General features: G+C 24.7%; 1 protein-coding gene across 5 annotated transcripts in view; it reads left to right on the top strand.

Moving 5' to 3' along the window:
- The window catches only part of LOC112596264 (rap guanine nucleotide exchange factor 4), a 229858-nt gene that overhangs the window by 103170 nt on the left and 104131 nt on the right, over positions 1–22557 (top strand). Inside the window, exon 1 of one of the 5 annotated variants that reach the window (XM_025341787.1) lies at positions 22232–22392. The exons of the other annotated variants lie outside the window; for them this stretch is intronic. Within the exon in view, the coding sequence (XP_025197572.1) occupies position 22392 (1 nt within the window). The 5' untranslated portion in view covers positions 22232–22391. Of the gene's footprint in view, positions 1–22231; positions 22393–22557 lie in introns of those variants that run through there. 5 annotated transcript variants of the gene reach the window in all.

A 22557-nucleotide genomic window follows, 5' to 3' on the forward strand; every position in this document is an offset into this window, starting at 1 on the left:
GAGTAAATACAATTTGTTAGAGTTATATTCCATGAGTTTGTGCCAGTAAGACTTATATGTATGATCCGAGGGTTTATATTGTAGCATTCAATTTTCTTATTCAGTATAGAGACTTATTGTAGACCGGATGATGTGTAATGCAGTGTGGTATGTGGTAAAATCGAATAACATGATTTTTTTTTATTTTACATAAAGTTTTTAATACTATTTTCTTTTTAATATCGTGTGAAATTAATTAAGTCTCAAAATTTCAAGTTTTGATTTAATATCTAATTTAACATTCAAAAACAGAACATATTTTAAATGTATTAATAAAATACATATTAGAGTATTCTCTTTTTATTCGATTTGTCTTTTAACATTTTTTAATACAAATCATAATACACATTATGATAAAAATATATACTTAAATTACTGTTCATTTTGTTGTTTTATAGTATTTAATATTAACACTAGCATTAGTTACATAATATAACCATAGGGGAAAGTATACGAAACACAAACAATATATAAAGGTTATCAAACGCCACGATAAATAATTTGTTTGTATTGTATCTATAGTTAATAATATCTTATAAAATAATATATTATTTGACAAAAAATTATTGTTTTCATCGATTAAAATCGATCTAAAAATAACCATTACGCTAAATAAAAAAAAAAAAAAAAAAATTAAACACAATAAAACTAGTTAAACAATGGTTTCTATACTCAACTTTATGTAAAGGAAGTTTAACAGTAAATATTAAGTATAGCATAGTTTATATATTTTATTATTTTATTATATTTAGTGCTGAAATAAATGTGCAATATAATTAGGTACTTTTAAAAATAAATATTTTGTATAACATACCTACGTAAAAATGAATTAAACTGTAGCAAACTGATTAAAATCAATCTAGACATAAATAAATGAGGGATGCGTTTACGGAAATATGGTCCACTTAATAGTACAACGCTTTTTAATTCCCTATTTCCAAAATAAACTTCCTTCGTTCAGCTGTCCTATACCTTATCTGATCTATCAAATTTTACTTGTTGTATATAAATATCAAGTTTATTTTCTTAAACCGGACACAAGTCATTAATACAATTTAGGACTTAGCTTATCGCAACACTCGCAACATAAAATTTTAACAAAATATCTAAGTCAAAATAAAAAAGTCAACATAATATTAAGATTGAGTCAAGATAGTCAGCTGTCGAGTCGGCTCATATATAGTTTGACTTACTTAAACACGAAATCCACTTCACTATAGTCAACTGTTTTATTTTCAGCGCAATCGCGATTAACGCAAACATAATATTTAATATCATTGTATATTATAAATACTTATACATAACTTAATTGCTGATAACATTCAGTTACTTCTCTATGTCAGAATGAATTGAATTCATTTACATTTGAAATTACATCAATTGATGAACATTGAAAAAAACCAAATACTTGTTTAAAAAAAAAAAAAAAAAACATTAAAAAATAATAATATAACAAGAGTTGTACCTATTTTTTGCATTTTAGTAAAATTAAAAATGTCTTATTAAATAATATTATTTAATTCTAAGAATTAATGATAAATATTCGTTTATAAGTATTAATATTATACAAAAACATTTTTATTTGATAAAACTTTGATGTCCTAAGCTTACTGAAAAATATAAATAATTTATGTATTTTTAGTTTAATTAAAATATTTTTATTTTTTTTTCGGAAAACCATCAATCGTTTTTTAATAATTTTAATTTTCGTTTTTAATTTATGCGCGTAGCTGTAAAACAACGGTAAAATTAATTATGTTAATGACCTAAAACAAATTTATACATTACCGCTGTCCTGCGCAATATAATTCTTGATTGTAGTTGGATATAGGTGTCGAAAGTACTATATAAATTATATATTAATATATTATAATGTACGATTTTTTAATTTTTGAGAGTGTCACGTTCTTTAGTTTTACATATTGCGAGACATCGTCCATTATGAGTTCATAACAGAACCGTGTTTGTGTTTTTACCAATAGTGGTACTTGATTTTTCTGATTTTTCATCAATCGACGACAAATAATGTACGCGTTTAATCTGATGTATACAAAACTGACTATAAATCGGTAATTTTCCGTTGTAGATCTTATACATAAAGTAAGTGAATTAGTACATATTAAGTCTTTATTAGACAATTATACGCATCAAACTTTCATCCGAAAAAAAAAATTACATGAAAAACAGTATTATTATGTAGATTTATTAAAAATGTATTGTAATGTTGGAATATATAAAATATATTATGAATACTCGTATATATTACAATATTACATGTCATCTCAAATAATAACCTAACTATGTTCAAATACTCTTTTACCTAATGATATTGATAAAATTATAATATTATACATTACCTACGCTCATCACTACCGATTTTTTACATTTTATACTTTTCTTATAATATGTGCCTGTTGTATTTGAAAAATTTTTATTGTCTGCATAATTTATCAAATATATTACATTCATTATTTTTGAAGCGTAATTAAACCAAGAGTTTTTTTATCCTTTGATATAATGAACGCAGGTATTTGAAAAAATGTATTTTAATCGTATTTGTTATCATCAATCTTCTCCTTTTGTCTCCAAATTAGCTATAAACGAATTTTAAGTAATTATGGTCAGACATATTTGACAGCTTGATATATAATTTATTTACCTTTAAAAACGTATAGAAATATCACTGTATATTATAAAATAATATTATAGCGGTGATGGTTGTTCATGGCGATATATTATGATCGATATCGTCACATATAGGACTTTAAAGTTTCATACTATTTATTTTCTTTATATTTCATTAAAAATAACTTTGAATAAATATATTGGTTTGTTTTTAAAAAAGGTTTTGTTATATTTAATACATGAAATAAAACCATCGACAAAACTATACAAATTCCAATATACTCGTAGTTATTAGTTATATTAGGTATTATATAATTTTATAATATCACTTAACCCATTAAAATTATATCTACACCTAAACTCCTATATAATTATATTTTTATATTTATTAATTTTTTTATGGTAAATATATTATGTAAGTTGGCGCATACAATTAAAACAAATTAATGTTTTATAATAAAAGTATACCTACCTATTTGTTTTATTAAAATATACGTATTGTGCTTTCAACTGCAGAAAATTCCTATTCATTTCGTACTGTTACAAAAAATGTTTATACTTATACATATACGTAACATATAGGTATTTTAATAATTCACATTACCAACCACAATCGCGTGTACAGACTTTTTCAGCTGAAAAGTTACCAAGACAACCACAAAGCATTCCCGCACGACCGAACTGTGACAACACATTACCATTTGTGATTTAACTAAAAATATAAACGAACTTCGTATTCTCTTCGCACTCATAGCTGGTTGTGACTTACGTTAAATTATATTATGCATCACTATAAATCCTGTACAAAAAAAAAAATTATGTATTTACGTTTAAGAATTCCACCATGGTTAGCTCTTTATATCTCTGTCCTTCTCCTCTCTAGCTGTCTCCACTATCTCAATCGCAGAGATCTGTCGATTAAAGACATTCAAATATTATATTATATTATAACGTTGTGCGTGAGTACGACCGTCGGACGGTATTCTATAATGTATACGCATCAACCGCACTTGTAAATCGATTATAATTTTCAATGACTGAATAAGAACTTTTATATAATATTTATTATATTTTATATAGAGCCGGTTTCGAATATTTATTATACCATATAATGTACTAACAGAACATTTTCTACAATACAAAAAATAAATAAGACGCTGAGCCAGTGAAGTTTTTAAATTACTGCGTATCCCGAAGACTATTTGTCATTCGAGAATAATACTTAGTTTTGGAAGTTGGTTTTTTATATTATAGTTATATATATATATATATGTTTATGTATATGTATAAATTCATCTTATTTGCCTCACTTAAAATTTGAAGTAAATAATATATTAGATTAATACTTTAGATACCATATTATAGATCTCATTAAATCCAAACTTTTTAAATTATTCTCAATAAATTCATGATTTTTTTAAAAAAAAAAGTTTAATTTTGTAAATATAATTTAAACGTTCAATATTTATTTATAAATAATAGCCAATATAAACAAAGTCATTACGTTATCAAATCATTAATAGTTTATAATAATACAATATGTATACTGGTCCTGTACCTGTATTGGGACGATATTCGTGTATACGCATTATATAAGAATATTGTCCCAGAGTGTTGGCTGTCAAACGTCGCCAGTCGTTGTGTTTGTAGATATAAATTGTACGCGCACACACCAACACAGCGTCGTGAGATAGAATGGTTTGCACTTGCTCGACAGTTATCCAAAAGCGACGTTTTTCATCATCTATGATATCAACAATAGATGCGAACTGCGAACAAGAAATAAATCGAATAAATAAAATAATTCAATTGATAATTCTTGTTGTAAACCAACGTGAAAGTGTAGTGGTATAATTGATTTTAACGAAAATTGTGTTTTACTATCTTTATTCCTGTTGTATTTGAATTGTTTTCAATAAAGCCTTTATTTTTATAATTTGTTTGCCATCATACGTCTGTTAACGTTGTACTTAACTAACTGGTGAATAATAATATGGTTTTGAAGTTTCCTTAAAAATGTCATAGCTAAAGAGTTGTGCTTGAGCAGACTTTTTATTAGGAATTATACCATTCGTAATAATTTTGATGATTAAATTAATTAATTTATAAAACTCTTAAATTTCATTCATTTTTAGACACTATATAGCATGTGAAATTTTTATTTATTTTCAGCTGTTGTCCTTCTCGTATTATTAATAAACATTTTGTATCCCCCAATTTACACTTATATAGAGGATAGTTATGAAAAATGGACCACTGCTGTAGTCGACAACTTCATGAATTCCGCACATAATATTACGTCTTATTTTATCATTCCAAATTTTTCTATATCCTTCATGAACATTCTTTTAGTATAATCTGTTTTTTCTCATATTTCAATATTTTAATATTTTATATTTAGATTCCATAAGTTTCAAAACAAAAAAAATTACCACTTTGCATTTGGTTATGCTGGAGGCGAATATCGTAGATAATGGAAAAAACACAAAATTTAGATACTTGAAATTTGAATCGTATGTGATACAATTATTATTTATACATATTTACAAAGAAATATAAATGTGATGAATAAATTTATTTCATTAGTTTAAAAATTCAGTACAATATATTTAGTGTTTGTATACCTAATGCATCTTAATTGCTAAATGTTTTGTACAAATACATTTATAATTATTATTATTTATATTAATGTGTGTATTGTTGAATTTGTTACAATCTTATATTTTTAGCACTATACCTACTATATAATATGGTGTTTTTATTTTATAAATACATCACAATTTGTTATCATTATGTGTTACGATAAAATTATCATTTATTTCCATTTTAAAAATATTTAATCTTATTACATTGTATATCTGATTGACATATCATCACATATCCTACAAATGATAACATTGATTTAAAATAATTTAAAAGGCGTTAAATAAGAGTTCATTTCTTTATAAATTTCAATATTGGTTTTTGTATTATTGCTTAATAGCTTATATCATTTACAACAAAGTTCAGAATTTACATTTGTAAATATCTATTATACTATAGGTGTTATTTCATTTACTGTATATTTTAAATGGCTGCGAATATTTGATAACACTATACCAAATAAAATATTTATTACATTTATTTTTAAGATAAATTACTGTGCAGTATGTCCTAAAAGTCCCATATCACCCTTAATATCTCCATTAAAAATCAATATATATATATATATATATATATATATATATATATATAAATTTGGTTTTTTTACAATACTAAGTATGGAAATTCTGATTGACTAGCATAAAATTTAATTTAAAAAAAAAAAAAAAAAATTAAAAATTGTCAAAAACATTTTTTATCTTTATAATCAAACCTGAAGAAGGTACCAAGCAATGAATAACGCACATAGTTTCACGATAAAAACTAATCAGTTTGATATTAGTCTAAATATTCTGAAAATTAGATTGCGTGTAAAAATACTAATATATTAAATGTTGAAAACGTTCATGTTCCTTTAAAAATTTTTTTTTTTTTAAATTAAATTATACAACTAATCGTTTAAATACCAAATTTTATTAATATTCCAACTTCAGGCACACTAAAAAAAAACTTGAGCCTACGTATTTTTGCAATTTTGAAATTGCAACAAGAATTATTTATAAGGGATTTTGTGTTACATTGTTAAGGTTTTAAAAAAAAAAAACTAAAAATATCCAAACATTTAAAATGCATTAAACTAGCTTAAAATCAGACTGATTTTATCGAAAATTCTATTGTGTATGGAAAATGTCAATATAAGTAATAGTGAAATGTTTAAAGTTTCTACGATGAATATTTTTTACATTATAATAGAAGAAAAAAATGTATTTTATTAAAAATTAGTTACACGTAAATATTCTCGTTTTTCTATAATTTTATTAATAAATTATTAAATGTACACATGGTACAATAAAATGCAATTCAACTCAGAAATGGAAATATATTACAATTAAATAATATCAAATAATCAAATATTTTAAACAATTAAGGAAAAACATAACAGATATGAATCAATAATGCAACGAATGTTAAGATATTAAGTAATATACTAGTATACTATTAATAATAATAAATTAGTAGAATGGTTTGAAGTAAGTTTAAATATTTATTCCTCAGATTCATCACATGTTGAACAGTGTGGTTAAATTAGGTTATTAACTAATATAATTATTTTTTAAATGACTAGATACTTTTTTTTTTTTGCCCCTAAAAATACAACTTTAATCCAATAATTTACATTTAGAAACCATCTTTAAACTTTACAATTACTATTCAAAAATATCACGAGAAATACCTATTAGAAATATCATTCTTCATTGTAAAAAAAATATCGCGCTTATTAAATTTCCAACTAATATCGCTGTACCCAGAAATTATAATCAAATTAGTTCTATATTTTGAAGTCTTTCAAAAAAAAAAAAATTAAAAAAAAATACGTGTACACAAAAGATATTTAGAAATTTCCAAGCAGTACTTAATAAATATTATCTAGGTTAATAAGTTAATATAATTTTTAGTTTGAAAAAATTAACAACATACAATTAAAAACTATAAATAATTTAATTATGGTATATTATAATATATGATCAAGTCTATAATTAATAACTTGAAATTTAATAATAAGTTTCTGACTAGTTGTTTTTACAATAATTAACAAATATCTTAACTTTTATTCGGTGACAAAAGATTCACTGTGACCCCATCAAAATCAATTAAATATGAACAACACACAAATCTTTGACTTACTTATTGTTTAACTTTTTATTAAAATATTCTTATATCTCAAATAAATAACTGTGACGTGAATGCACAAAGGATTTACGATTCGTCGAGCAATCGGTATATAATAAAATCATACGGAATTAACAGACAAAACAGAACAAATATTAATATTTAATACATATAACAGACAAAAAAAAAAAAATTATTAAATCGTAAGTAAGTTAAAACAAAATAAATACAATTTGTCGAAACAGAACAAAAGCTTTTTCAGGTACATATTTGTGTATACCATTTTATATGCTATAATATTATAAATATTTCAAATTCCGAATGATGATTCTAAGTGATTTTAAATTTTGTCAGAATGCTTTAAGACGAGATGCGTATTATACAGTTAACTATCCAATATCACGACAGTATGAGTGTACCCACTTGCGGATAACCTATTCGATAATGCAGATTTGACAGTACACTATACAGAGCTCATGTGAAATATTAAAGACATGACTTGTTCGATTGACCTATTTGTTTTGGAAAAATCGATTGGATTATAAAACAATAAATAATATATTTTATAATATTCAGTAGCGCACTGGACATTATTCAGATCTGAGGCAAATTACTATTCAAGTACCTACCCATGTCCCTAAACTTTTAATCTACATTTTTTTTAAACTTAATAGTAAAATATTATAATCACGATTTGTATCATATTAATTATATTGTTTTCACCTACTAATCTTCCCGTTTTAATTAAAAAAAAAATAATTTCTTAAAAATTCTACCTTGACGCGTCACTGATAATATTATACTCGTACATAGATAATGCTGATAAAATTACAGGTTACAGATATTTTCATTCATACAAATTTCAAAACAATTTTTTATAATAATCAATCAATGCTGAAATTATTATTTGTTGATGTATTAACAATTAAGTTCACAACACTAAGACTAAAGTAAAAAAAAATAATGATCTGTTAACTTATACCTACATCTATTTTTTGGCGCTGTGTGTGTGAAATTTCGGTAAATTATATTGTGCTGGCTTTCAAGAACGTGGTGGATATCATTCTATCGTCAAAAAATAAAAATTATAAAATATAATATGTCCTCATAACGAATTAATTATAAATATTATTATGTAGGTTTAGTTTATAGATTATTACAAATTCCGTTTAAATGTTAAAATAAACTACTGAACATAATAGTATTAGATGATTCAAAGTAAAATATTATTTTATTCATTAAGAATTGTCATTACTTTTTTTGATTTAGGATATTGAGAAAAAGAAGGATCATGAAAGTAAATTAAAACAGTATATAAATTATCTATAGTTAAATTTATATTTCCAAACAAATATTATGTATTATTAGTAGATTACGTTAAATTATATGTGCTATGCATAAAATTATATTATGCGTTTAGTCGTATTAAACAATATTCTCGAAGTTTGTTGTTTATTATAATAATTTAGTACGAAGACATAAGTATGTATTCTAAACTTTGGTGTTTTTAGTTTGGGTTTAAGTTTTAAGATGGTCAGGATTGAAGCTTATTAATATCATATAAGATCTATTCACATAATATTCTGAGCTATAATATTATATATTAATAGCAGCGCAGTTCAATTTGATCAGAAAATTTTATAACGATTGTTTTGCCATTATTTTCGATTTTTGATTTTCCATAGCCACGCGATAATTCATTATTACTAATTCTATAGTTCTTTTTGTTAAAAAAAAAAATCATTTATGTAACTTAAATATCTTAAATAGTTAAATATTAGAATATCATCTATAGTTTAATTTTCAGACTTAAATTGGACAAAAGACTAGCTCGGTGTGTATATTATATTAAGAATACTCGTAAATGAAAAAACCTAAACTATAGACTTTATTTGTTAAGGCCACCTATACATTTAAAATTAATATGTAAAATTTGCTTTTAACAATCATAAACATAAATAAATGTCATTTAGAGTTCTGGTATTATTACTTAGTAATAAGCAAGCCTTACAAAATACCTTTCCTTGTCTAGTTTCAAGACTTTTCTATGGTTTGTTCGAAACAAAACTTTGAAGACATCAAAATTTGCTTCATAAATAAAACCACCATACTATTCGTCATAATATTACTTAAACTTCCAATAAAATTCGAACCAGATTATTAGAAATCTGTCTTAAAACTCACTTCCTGGAATTTGTCTTTAAATTGAATTAATTCTATGAATGATTAAAAATCATAAAACTATTAGATTTTTTTCAACTATGTAATGCTTTCCATGTTTCAAACTGTATAATTTATTGTGAAAATAATTAATTTTTCTAAATAAACCGTTTAGATTGTATTTTTTTTTTTTTTTAAACTAAGATATTTAAAAAAAAAAATAGACCAACATTTATTTGATAAAGTTGTATTTATTTTTTATAAAATTATAATTTAATTTTTCTTTTTCTATGTTTTTATACTATGTGTAAATATATATTCATAAACATTTTACATAATATAATATGAATAATATAATAATATATCGATATTCATTATTTTTTAAATATTTTTTCATAGATGATTGCTTTTATAATTATAAAATCCTAAGATTTTTAACAACACATATATATTATTATAATGTGATTTATATTTCAAACATTGCTCTATATTGAATAATTTAATTAATTTTACTATCGCTACAGTTTATGCTTAATCATACTTCGAGGGTTTCATTTAATTTGTTCCAAAAGGTTTATCGTCCATTATATTGAATCAGTGAGTGTTATTCTAACTAAATATTACCGTTAACTACATATGCTCGGTGAAGATAAGTTATGCATCAAAGGATACAAAATGTAAAATGAGTCATATCTTGACACAAAGAAACTCTGTGCAAAGAAGCAATATAATATGTGCTTAATTCAAATTCTAGTAAATTAATTTTCATTAAGATTTGATTATAGTGAATACATAGTTAATGGTTAAATTAAAATTAATTAGATAATATGACTCTTAACATTTAACTGATTGGATATTCTTATTCCTGATTTCTTTACACATTCCAATACCAAGTTCTATAAAAATGTTCAGATTTGGTATAATTTTATTGTTGAATCTACGATCAAAAGTTTTTAAAATTACATAAGTATAGTATAGAATGGTGTGAAAAATGTATTAACTATATCTCACACATATGCTTTATCTATTCACATCGCCATAGATCAATATTTATACATTTCTCATACCTACATGAGCTGAACGTAAAATGATTTATATTTTAAAGATGATATCAAAACTCAAAATGTACTATATGTTAAGTAAAATGTCATTGTAATAATATATTACTATTGATTGTAGGCTTTTCATATCATAGATAAACTGAGCTAATTCGTAATTTATGACACACTTATTAATACCGACGGTGTTATCGTATAACCTGTATCGTATATCATCGAATTATTTATACTATATTCTAATTGTACAACGTGTTTTGATTCCAGTTTAATTTAATTCGATTTTGGTAATTTTCAGCTTGATGACATATTATATTTGATGTATTTTAATATGAAATAATGGCGCGTATTGTCTGAAAACCTATATGTCAGCTTTTAATTGCGAACCTATATGGCGTATTCTACTCTACCTCAAATGTATTATTATTCCGTGCACATGTTATATATTAGGGCTTTAAACTGCATTAATATTATATACCCATAACATAATACGAGAGATATAATATAAATAGACCATAATATAATATATTATTACACCACGCATTGTTTTGATCGGCCTAATGAGAGTCGGTCCAATGCGTTGAGCTTTAAGTATTATTTTATATCATACAATGTCCTTTATAAATCAAACACTGTTGTTTAACATTATACATTTCGAAGGTACTTGCAAAATAAATTTTAAGAAACAGTATTTTTGTTTTGGCTTTTAGTTATACGTAAGGAATTTTTTTTGTGATTTTCGAACGAATGGATGAATTGGATTAAAACAAATGATTACGTATCATAATTTCGGAATTTCAAATCCCATGACTATAAAAATTGTTGTAAAACTTGAGTTAAAAATTTATAAATGTGTTCTACAATGAAATTAATTCGAAATATTGACCATTTTTCGAAAACGTTTCGCTATGTTTTCACAAAAAAAAAAAAAAAAAAAATCATAATAAGCATCAAATGTTCATAACTCTGAAAATAAATATATTATATTAATACGATTCTCATAAAGGACATAGCATTTTATAATATAAATATGATAATGTTACAGATAATGAAGTTTAAAGTACATTAAAAATATAACGTCATTGTATTCGTAATGTGCGGTCAGAGAAATAACAGTGGAACCTATTTATTTTTTCATTCTCAGAACTATGCACACTTACTGTTAACTGTATTGCTTAACATGTGTATTATAACGAAATATTGTTGTTATATCTTGGTAACATATGTTACGTGACTTTTCCGCGGGAAGGAGTAAACACTATATTACGTCATAAAACCGTTTTTGAGGCAAAACGAAAATCTTTTAGTGCGTTAAACGGAAGCCACGAAACAGTTTACATCAACGTACTCATATGTGCACAATGTGCGCATACTATATTATACATTTCAGTATAATATATCGATACAGTGGTTAACAGAAATAGCCGCCGTTGAGCACACACGTAATACTGCGTACAGGCTGCTGGGCTTAAATCCTATATAGAACGGTCGACGTGCCTCATTTCGTCTAACGGTGCTGGTAGGTAGTGGTTCTTTCGAAAAGACCGGAGGGGAGGCATAATTTACGATCACCGTTCTTTTTTCCTGTTTCGCCAGTTTGCTCTTATTCGAGATCCCGGCTACGAGGTGTTTGTTACGCTACGGACTTAAAGAATAAGAAGGCTTTGCATTTTTTTTCTATCCCATCAACACCATTCTATATCATCTGGATTTTCTTTCCGCTATCGCTGCCACCGACGAGTGATTTACGTTCACATAAACGGATGTTGTATATTATATTATATTATACGGAACAACGGTTGTTTTATCGTAAAATAGATAAAATATTTTTAAAGAACCAAGGGTTATTTAATTTAAAACAAACAAGCATAAAAATTAATAAATTAATTATTTCTTTGATTGTCCGTTATATATATATATATATATATATTAAATAATTTTTAAATATCTGGATCACAAAAAGAATCACCTAAGTATTTCGTTTATAATATACAGTTCGATAAAAATAAAAATAATAACAGTCGTAAATTAAACTATAGTTGCAGTATAGTCAATATTTTCTATATAATTACAACTTAATATTCTATATTTAACTTTTTTAACGCCCACGCCGCTTATCGAAATATTATCGTAAATTTATTTCAACAGTAGAATATTATTGACGTCATACTAAACATATCGCTTCAATGAATTTAAGTTTCATTCAACAATCTAAGAATTTGGTTTTATGAGAGGAAATAAAGGTTTCTGTTTTATCAAGGAGTATGGATTTACCAAGAAAAAAAAATCAAAAATAAAGAAATCAATGGCTGGCATCTTTAATTGAAAAAAGAAAACAGCTTAACAGTTTTTATAAAATATCAAAAAGTCTATTGATTTTGAAGTTCACAGAGTTTTACTAAAAAAAAAAATTGACCATATAATATTTAATAAGATTGTTTATATATATATATATATATATATATATAAACGTATATATATTGTCATTGAAAGTAAAATATAAAAGAAAATCTCTATCGTTGTGTGTTTTAATGCCGTACGCTATAATAATTTATAATATGATGATTATTTTGTTATAATACTACTACATATAGGCATAAAGCACAGTTATTATTACTTTTTTTTATGGAATTTTAAGCTTATTAAAAGATAAAAATATTGTAATTTTTGGTCAATTTGTAGCATTTGTCAATTATAAACCATACTTATATCATCTAAATAATTATGAACCATATTTATTTAATTGTAGTATACCGTATACTAATAGTTCCCACTATTCATACTTCTGATAAATTATACTTTTTAAATGTTTACATTTTAGATTTCTTTAAAAAAAAAAAAAAAAAAAAATGAATTAAATTAAGTTGATTTATATTTTAGGAATATTTTTTTAAGTAGATATAATATTCATTTTAATTATTCTTTATGATTTACAGCATCTTTAATTGTATCATGATGTATGTTATAATTCGATAATATCATCATTGTATATTACGCAGACGGATCATCAAAATGTATTGTATAAAATATTAAATTATAATGCTATTCTTGCTTGTGTTTCCGTAGCAATGTAAATTAGTTGGCCATATAACTATAAACCAATATATATGTATAAATATATCGGTTGCGACACACCTCTTGTCGTAAAGGTCGTTTTTCCGCCAGTTATCGAATTTTATTGCTTAATTAATTAAAATTTATTTAAATATGTTGTTTTCGACTATCAGAAACAGCCACCATCTTGCACAAAAATCCGGAACCAATAAAATTAAATCCACGATTATTTCATCTTATCTTTCGATCCCGAATGTCAAGTCGTTACACACAGGAAAAACCGTAAATCTTTAACTTAAAATTCATCCACAATTCTAATCTTACCAGATCTACAACATATAATAGATAATAATTTTACTCTTAGTGTTAATAAGAACGGCGGAAACATTAAATTTCACGTACGATAACGACATGGTTACCAACTAATCAACATCCCAGAGCGTAATTAAAAACATTATTTAATCTCCGTTTCACATTAATTTACCTGCTATCAAACACACCAACGAAATACAGCATCAGTCAACACCTCAAACACTTTGAACTCGGCTTTGATAACATCCCGGTAATTATCAGTAAGCCCATCGATATAAATATCTCAACCAGTTCCTAGCAACCATTTAAATGACTAAGTTTTTTAACATTTACTTTTTTTTGTTATTAATAGCATTAAAACAGATGGCCACAAAAAAGTTAAAATAATATTTGATTCAATTTTTCACACTAACTGCATATGCCTTGAATCGCCTCTCTTCGCAAAATATGAATTGACTACCTATATTCGCTCAACCCTAATATTTCTAAACAGCATTATAAAATTAGATAACTCTTACCTAGAAGAGGACTTTTGGATCATAGAAAAAGCGATATTTCTATGGTCACTTTCAAACAAATCGTCATCAAAGGAGACGGTAAAATCACACCTGCGCGCACTGTAGGACTAAAATTGTTATCTACCAACATTTCAAGCCATATTAATCTCAATTGAAACTTTGGATGTATCATCAAGCATTTACTGCTCCTATCTTCAATGCAACAATTGTTTACGGTTTAGACACACTAATACATTTTGACGATACGATCTCAGATACGAACTTTATGGAAGTGTAAAAATTCCATCAATTTGTGTTTTATTGTTCATGTCACTGAGTTTCCCTCTTCTGTAAAATTACCCCCATCTTATTATCAATTTCAACTATCTCAAAAATTATATTTTTCAGCATGATATCAATGCTGAGCGATGCTATTTCATTCAAACAAATAATCAGGTTACTTCGTCTTCCATTTACTTTAATATAAACAGCATAATTTAATTACTCTAAAAGATAAACCTATCCGTTACACAACAACAAATATACAAATATCGTCACCATTCAGACACACAATAAGCCTCCAAGGAGACAAAGATACCAATCTCTTTCTCGCGTTGATGAACATTTTAACTTTATACCCCGAAAGCTTTTCTACTCTAAGGGCTCATTTTTAGACTATGTCAGCATAAGTAATTCTAATAGTGAAACTTCAAAATAAAATTGTATGCTTATGCTGATTTATACTCTTATAACCACGAATCTTATATAATTTTTAATTATTGCTACCTCGCTTCAAAAACTGATAGTTTTCTCTATAATTTAATCAAATCTTCTTATCGATACCCAACGTTCCTACTACCTCAATAAACTAACTCATTGCAATACAAATACAATTCAATCTCTAATAGTAGATACCTCTTAATAGTTGACAAATTACCAGCAGTGAACATTTTTAATTCCCCGAAAAAATTATATGTATATAATAGGAGAACATAGCTTATTTTTAGTTGACATTCCTAATAGCAAACGTTCAGACATTAAAAAATAGTACCAACATAAAAATAATACTACTCATAAACAGTCATTCTAAATGTATATATTTCTGGACCATTGCTCCAAGAAAAAGCACAAGAAATTGTAAATATTAGTTAAGTATAGAAAACTTTAAAGTTGCAAATTATCCTATATAGGAGAATAAGTAATATAACATAAAAATGATGCAAATTTTAACATATTCTCAGAATTTGCACTGAGTAATGTTCAAATTGAGAATTATATTTCTATATATAATAATCTTTTTACAAACGGCTATAATCAAATTTAGTCAATCAGGAAAGTTATAGTAAAGAATAAATTGAAAAACTTGATGAATAATATAAGTCGATATATAATCCAACATCTGAAGAAGTTTCAAAAACAATAAGTAATTTAAAATATAATTATAGTTTATTATAATATAAATATATAGCTATGTTTAACCTAAAAGTTCACCAGTTTGAATTGTGTTGATGAATTACATTTTTATTAATTTTAATTTTGATTTTAAATCCTTAATTTAATAATATGCGTTTATTTTATATTATAATGAAATGTCTGTAGTCGCACTGTCAATAGTCAAATAATAAATAGTTTTTTTCAGTTTTAAGATCTTCACAATATTCACATGAAAAAAAAATAACATTTAATGATTATTGATAAAAATAAAATTATTTAATCTCAAGATATTCCTGTCACCGAAGTACTTAAATAATTTGTCAGTATAGTATAAAGAGATGCACAAAAAAAAAATGCTATGAAAAAAAGGTGGAACAAACAATAATTAATTAGCCATTGAAAAATAAAAACATTATTAAATTTATAGATATTTATTTGTTTATATTTTCCTTATAAAATATACGTTTTTAATATGATGTTAAAATTCAAGCTAAATATAATTTATTTTAAAAATATACTTGAAAATTTAAATTAAATTATTCTCTTATAGAACATTTTTATATTAGCATATTTACATAACGACACTTTTTTATTAAATACATAATTTCAAGCCAAGTTATTATTAGTTCATATTTTATTATATTTATAAATTAATCTTTTTTTTTCTTTTAATTTGTTGTTTCGCTGTCCTATTATATATATATATATATAAATACACCTTTATTAGGATTTTAATAATTCATAATATAAACTTCATTAACGTCTTTTATTTTTTATAACAATAATTAGGTTGAAAACACCATTATTTATTAATTCTTTAATAATTTAATTGATATTTGCTGGTAATCAGTGAATAAATTGAAATATACAGCAATTGTTAAAAAAAATGTTACCATCTAACAACTTACTTATCCAGACATATACTTATAACTTATACAAATAATAATCTGAAACGACACCTTATAATATTATCATCACCAATGTCCACCGATTGTCTTAACTAACCGATGTTTTTTATACTGTATAACTGATAATTTAAATAAATGTTTTTAAATTTTAACGTGATAATTTTATATATTTTTAGAATAATGACAGTATTGAAAAAATATAAGCTCATAATAGACTTGTACTTGATAAAATAAATGTAAAAAGATTAGAACCAGCCAAATTAAAATACCGAATTGCATTATTAACTACTACTATACTACTAACGTTAAATGGTATTATACAAGTTTAGATTGGTTTATCTTTGAATTACAGTTTAACATTTATTACTAGTTCCTTTTCGATTACGAAGTACATTTTAAACTCACTATGTAGTAAAGTTACGTAAATGTTTTTATTTTATGTATATCACATATTAATTTACCGTCTTTCGTTGTATATAATATTAATGTACAATTAGATAATGTTTATAAATAATTGATATTTTTGGAAACACTCAGTATAATATATTTTTTGAATTCGTGTTTTGTTTTGTTAGATAAGTTTTCTTAAAATAATGTTCTATAATATGTATAATGTAAACTTTTCTTTAAGTTTTAAGTACCAAAATAATCTAGGTCGATGGAATTTTAAGAGATAAACGAAAAGTTAAATTCATTTCAAAAGATAACTGTATAATTTAACAACGAAACATTTTTACACAAACTCGGTAATTATACTTACTTGAACAAATAATATAATCGCTATACAGCTAAAATATTGACGTTTACTTTTATCGTTTATTTTTATGTCATACTGCCATCAATATAAGGTAGTGATGAATTTATAACCCTCATTGTGTAGACAGAATTCCTAAAAACTCATATTGATCTACTATAAATAATTTTTGTTCGGATACAGCTAACAATCGTTCTATATTTATCGGGAAAACATCTCTTTATTTTTATAGAAACCACGTATATTTGATATTTTGGATAATTTTGTTTAAAATTAGACGTTTATCATACTTCAGATTGTTTTATTGTGGTGTTGAATAATATCCTATAATTTTTGTGCTTTTATGTCTTTAGATCGCTATGTTTAGTTTTATGTCTGTATAAATTGCATAGCATTTAGAAAGAAACAAAATAAATCAACCATCTAAGCTAAGCTTCCAGATGGTAAGGTACAATTCATAGTATTTCAAAGCTTTAAAAACTTAAGTGGTAATAATACGAAGCATTATACGAGGTCATTTATTGAAAACAATAGTCTTGGTGATCTTAATGTCCTAGGGCTTTAGAATATCTCGTCTTTTAAGTGTTTGACATTCGTTTATTGAGTCAAACCAAGTCGATGACGCTCGTTACACTCTTCAGACCAAACTAAAAAATAAAAATAAAACTTTGCGTAACAACTCGGTGAAATGAAGTAAAACCACAGAGACCCGGAAAATTGTAAAATATTCTGTAATATATCAACTGTATTATTCACTGTTTAGAGATTTTTTTAGTATTATGTTATCTATATATTTCTATTTATAGGTACTAAAAAATATTTTGTTACACAAAACATATTTTTTTATTTATTCTAAAATATGAACATTATTAAATATTATATGTATAAATATAAAGTTATTAAATATTATAAGTCTTAGTAGTCTTAATATATTAAACACTTATTTTTATTTATTTTTGTATTTATTTATTTATTTTTTTTAATATTATTATATAATTATAATTAAAATTTGTAATCCATTGGCTGACGTGTAATATAGACGCATGTAAAAATAGTGTGCGAAATAAACATGTTTTGTAAATATTTATTAGATTACACAAAAACGTATACATCTACATTTTTTTTTTTTTTTTGCTGTATTACTGTTTTTTGTTGCAAAAAAATTAAAATATTTTATTTAAAACGAGCTAACAGAAATGTACAAATATACAATTTACTCCAAAGGTATGCAATTTATTTGTATTGTTTTTGTATTATGTTCGTAGTACAACTATGCTATGACACAATCGATTTTCACGAGTTTATATAACATTATAAATGTAGAATCATGCCCATTGTGGTTCGATTTAATGAAATACTACAGGGAGAATGAATGTAATATTAAATAATATTATATTATTCGTTTATACAAATTACGTAAACATAATGACATTGTCACGTAACAAAGCGTTACGGGTAACAAAAGTCAATTTGTTGTCTGAGAATAATTAATTTTTCCGATTTAAATATAAATTTATAAGTAAATATTATCATCGGACACACCTACACTCCAATGTACCAAAATTGCCTACCCATGACGCCGGCCAATAGGTTTAAAATGATAATATTATCCAGATTTTAATTTTGAACTAACAAAAAACAAAAAATATCGTCCACATATTGATTTCACTGGTAATATGAACAGAATTTTTCGATTTGTGTCATATTAATTTTGCTGTTTTGCACGTAGTTCGCTCAATTGTGCTGAACCTATTTATGTGAAATATGCATCAATATGTCAAACATATTATTGTCTTGAATCTATATCATATTTTTGTGTACGTAGATCTACTGTGAACTTCCTCTTCACCGTCCCATCGTTGTAAATCTCCCCTAAAATTTACTTGATATACATATAGTATAGATCGTAAATATAGACGTAATTTTTACTTTAAAAAAAAAAAAAAACAAAAATATTATTAAGTATAGTAAACAATTTTGTTAATAAAAAAAAAAAAAAAAAAAAAAAAAATTGTATGCATAAAATAATGGTGAATAATCCCGACGGCGCAGTGGCAGTTCATCATAAACGAATTGCCAACTATTCCTAAGGTATCTTCGCAATGCTACCGCCAAAGCGTGGTTGGGATTATAGTGCAAATATTCTTGGTAGCGCTGCGGTGGAGTTCATTATTTTGTGAGCTGGTCTACAATCTTGGTGTTATAAGTTTATACGTAATAGTTGTATAAGTGACTGTGTTCCATTGAACGTGGTGTCTAGTTGAAAAACAATGAATACAAATTAGGGATACACAATGCAATCCTAATACGTCGTTCCATTTAAAAAAGTAAAAACAATCTTTACGATAAAGCTGAACCGAACATTTTTAAATACTCAATACTTTAAATATCGAGAATTAATGAGAACATTTTTACGGTCAATTTTCAGTTAGTTTTTTTGTTTAATTTAATTAGTGTCGTAGTGATAACATATCACTTATATAGAAATAAAATATAAGTGTTTTTCTAAACAAGAAACTTACAACCTTAAAATGATTTAGCATTTGTGTTTAAACTTATATTTAGTGGGCTATTTTGGAAATTTTTTTCTGGTTAAGTGAAATATTTAGTAGCCCCTCAAATAAAAATATACATACAAAATTATTTATAATTATTATATATTTATAATAATTATTATGCAATACAAAATATCATAAACTTTTTCTTTTTATTGTATTACATAATTTTGAATTTATACTTCGAATTCTTAATACTTATATTAAAAATAATTGAAATATTTTGCATTAAAATTATAGTTCCAAAGCGCTATCAATGGATAACGTGTCTTTAATCACGCCCATCTTTTTATTGTTACTATATGTAACAGATTGTTGATTTATCTTATTAAAAATAAAAAAAAAAAAAAAAAATAAAATAAATATTGTTAAGATATTTATATACTCATAATATTATTAACATATAGGTGTACCTTAACTTTTTTTCACAACTACTAAATGCTAAATTAAATTAAAACGTATTCTAATTCTAAATTTAAAAAAAGAAGGTTATCCAAAAATACGCTTAATATGGTCATTTATATAATCATATAAAATTATAAATTATTTTGATAGCTTTTATTGAATTTTTGCCATGAACTAAGGACTAAGTGAAATCTGCATCATTTAATTCAAATTCAATGTGTTATGATGTCGATCCAAATTCAAGTAGTTTCAAATTATTACGTGGACACCACTTTTGTTCAATTTTAGTGATCAAATATCTCAGAACTCAACTCGAGTTTTCTCGTAAGATCCGATACATTTTTATTTCAATAAACTATTTAGCAATTAATTATTTTGAATTAATTTCTTAGAATAAAATGGCGGTATATCCTGCTTTGATGGAATATTTTAGGTAAATAATTTATAAAATTAAAAACAATAATATTTCATTGTATTTTAAAAATTAATTTCTTCTACCATTTATATCCTAGATATTATGTTAAAAAAAAAAATGTCTAAGTATATAATTATTTTACTGTCCATATAATTATTAATTTTCAAAAATCTTTGCGATAATTAAAAATTTACTGTCCACAAATATCACTGTATTAATTTCGTTAATTTAATTCTTCTTGACGATGCTTCTCATAAACGCTGATAAAATAAAACAACTCCTTTAGAATAATTGATTTATTAGCTGTTCATTTTTTATTTCTTAGAATCAAAAAAGTGTGTTAGTGGAATTGTATTTAGGGGTTATTAAGTTAGTTGTTTATATGTAAATTTATGTTCCTTGTAATAATATTATAACTATTGTTTTCAATATTTTTATTGTTAGAATGGTTTTATATAAACGAATTTCTACAGCTTTATAAATCATAGCTGACCGAGTATTTTATAACCTAGTTAAAATAATTTTAAAATATATTGATAACAATTTTATTTTAAATGAACTAATTGCTTTTATCTTAAAAATAAAATACTATACAATGAAGCATAATTTAAGTATTCAAAAACTTGTTTCACGTTACTAAACTATTGATATTAAAATTATAGATATCGAGTGTGCGCATAGGTTTTATCTATATACTAACGATAGTATACAGGTTTATGGCAACCGGCATAATTTTTTTTTTTTTTTTTTCTATGTGTGTATATTGTTATGTCTGTAATGTGAATTATAATAAAATAAAATATCCTAACGTCGTTTTCTTACTTGTAGTATTACATCTATGAGTGTTACCATAGGTTAAATTCCTGTATGAATTGTACTCACAAAATCTTTATTCGAAAACCTTTACAATAATATTTACTTAATACATTGTAGATACAAATAAATGGTATAACTTGCAGCTAATAAAATATTACGTTCAACGTATGTAGGATATTTTTTTGATAAAATAATTGTACATTCTAAATTCTCTTGTAGGTGTACAATGCTATAGATATAAAAATGCGTAACGTGTCTTTAAAGTGTTATTATTATGGTAAAAATGAAATTGAACTTAAAACCATTTCGTTGGATAAATCGGGGGTATAAGCTACAACAATATTGGTTTCGAGCAGATAGAAGAAGTTATTGATTTTACGATGGTATTTTTTTTTTCATGCTTTATGCGTTTTCAGGTAGTAAATATGTTCCAAATATTTCAAAATGACACATATTGCAAGTGATTGGAAATTGGATGCAGTAAAATGTGCTCGAAAAGTGTCAAAATTTCGAAATACCATCTGCGCCTAAAATATTTATTACATCCTGTTCTTAGGAATAAATAATCGATCTACACAAAAATGTCTATTATTAGACAAAATATTTACATAGTAAGTTCTAAACAATAAATCCACTTGCAAGTAGTGTAAGAGAAAAAAAATCAAAATTAATACGCAATGCACCATATAGGGAATTTACCTTTAAGAAACCTGTTAAGTATATGAGAAGAAAAAAAAATCATTTTTAAATTTAAGTAAGCATATAACTTAGATAAG

Source organism: Melanaphis sacchari, unplaced genomic scaffold (assembly GCF_002803265.2).
Source record: "Melanaphis sacchari strain LSU unplaced genomic scaffold, SCAv2.0 Contig31_pilon_pilon, whole genome shotgun sequence".
NCBI lineage: Eukaryota > Metazoa > Arthropoda > Insecta > Hemiptera > Aphididae > Melanaphis > Melanaphis sacchari.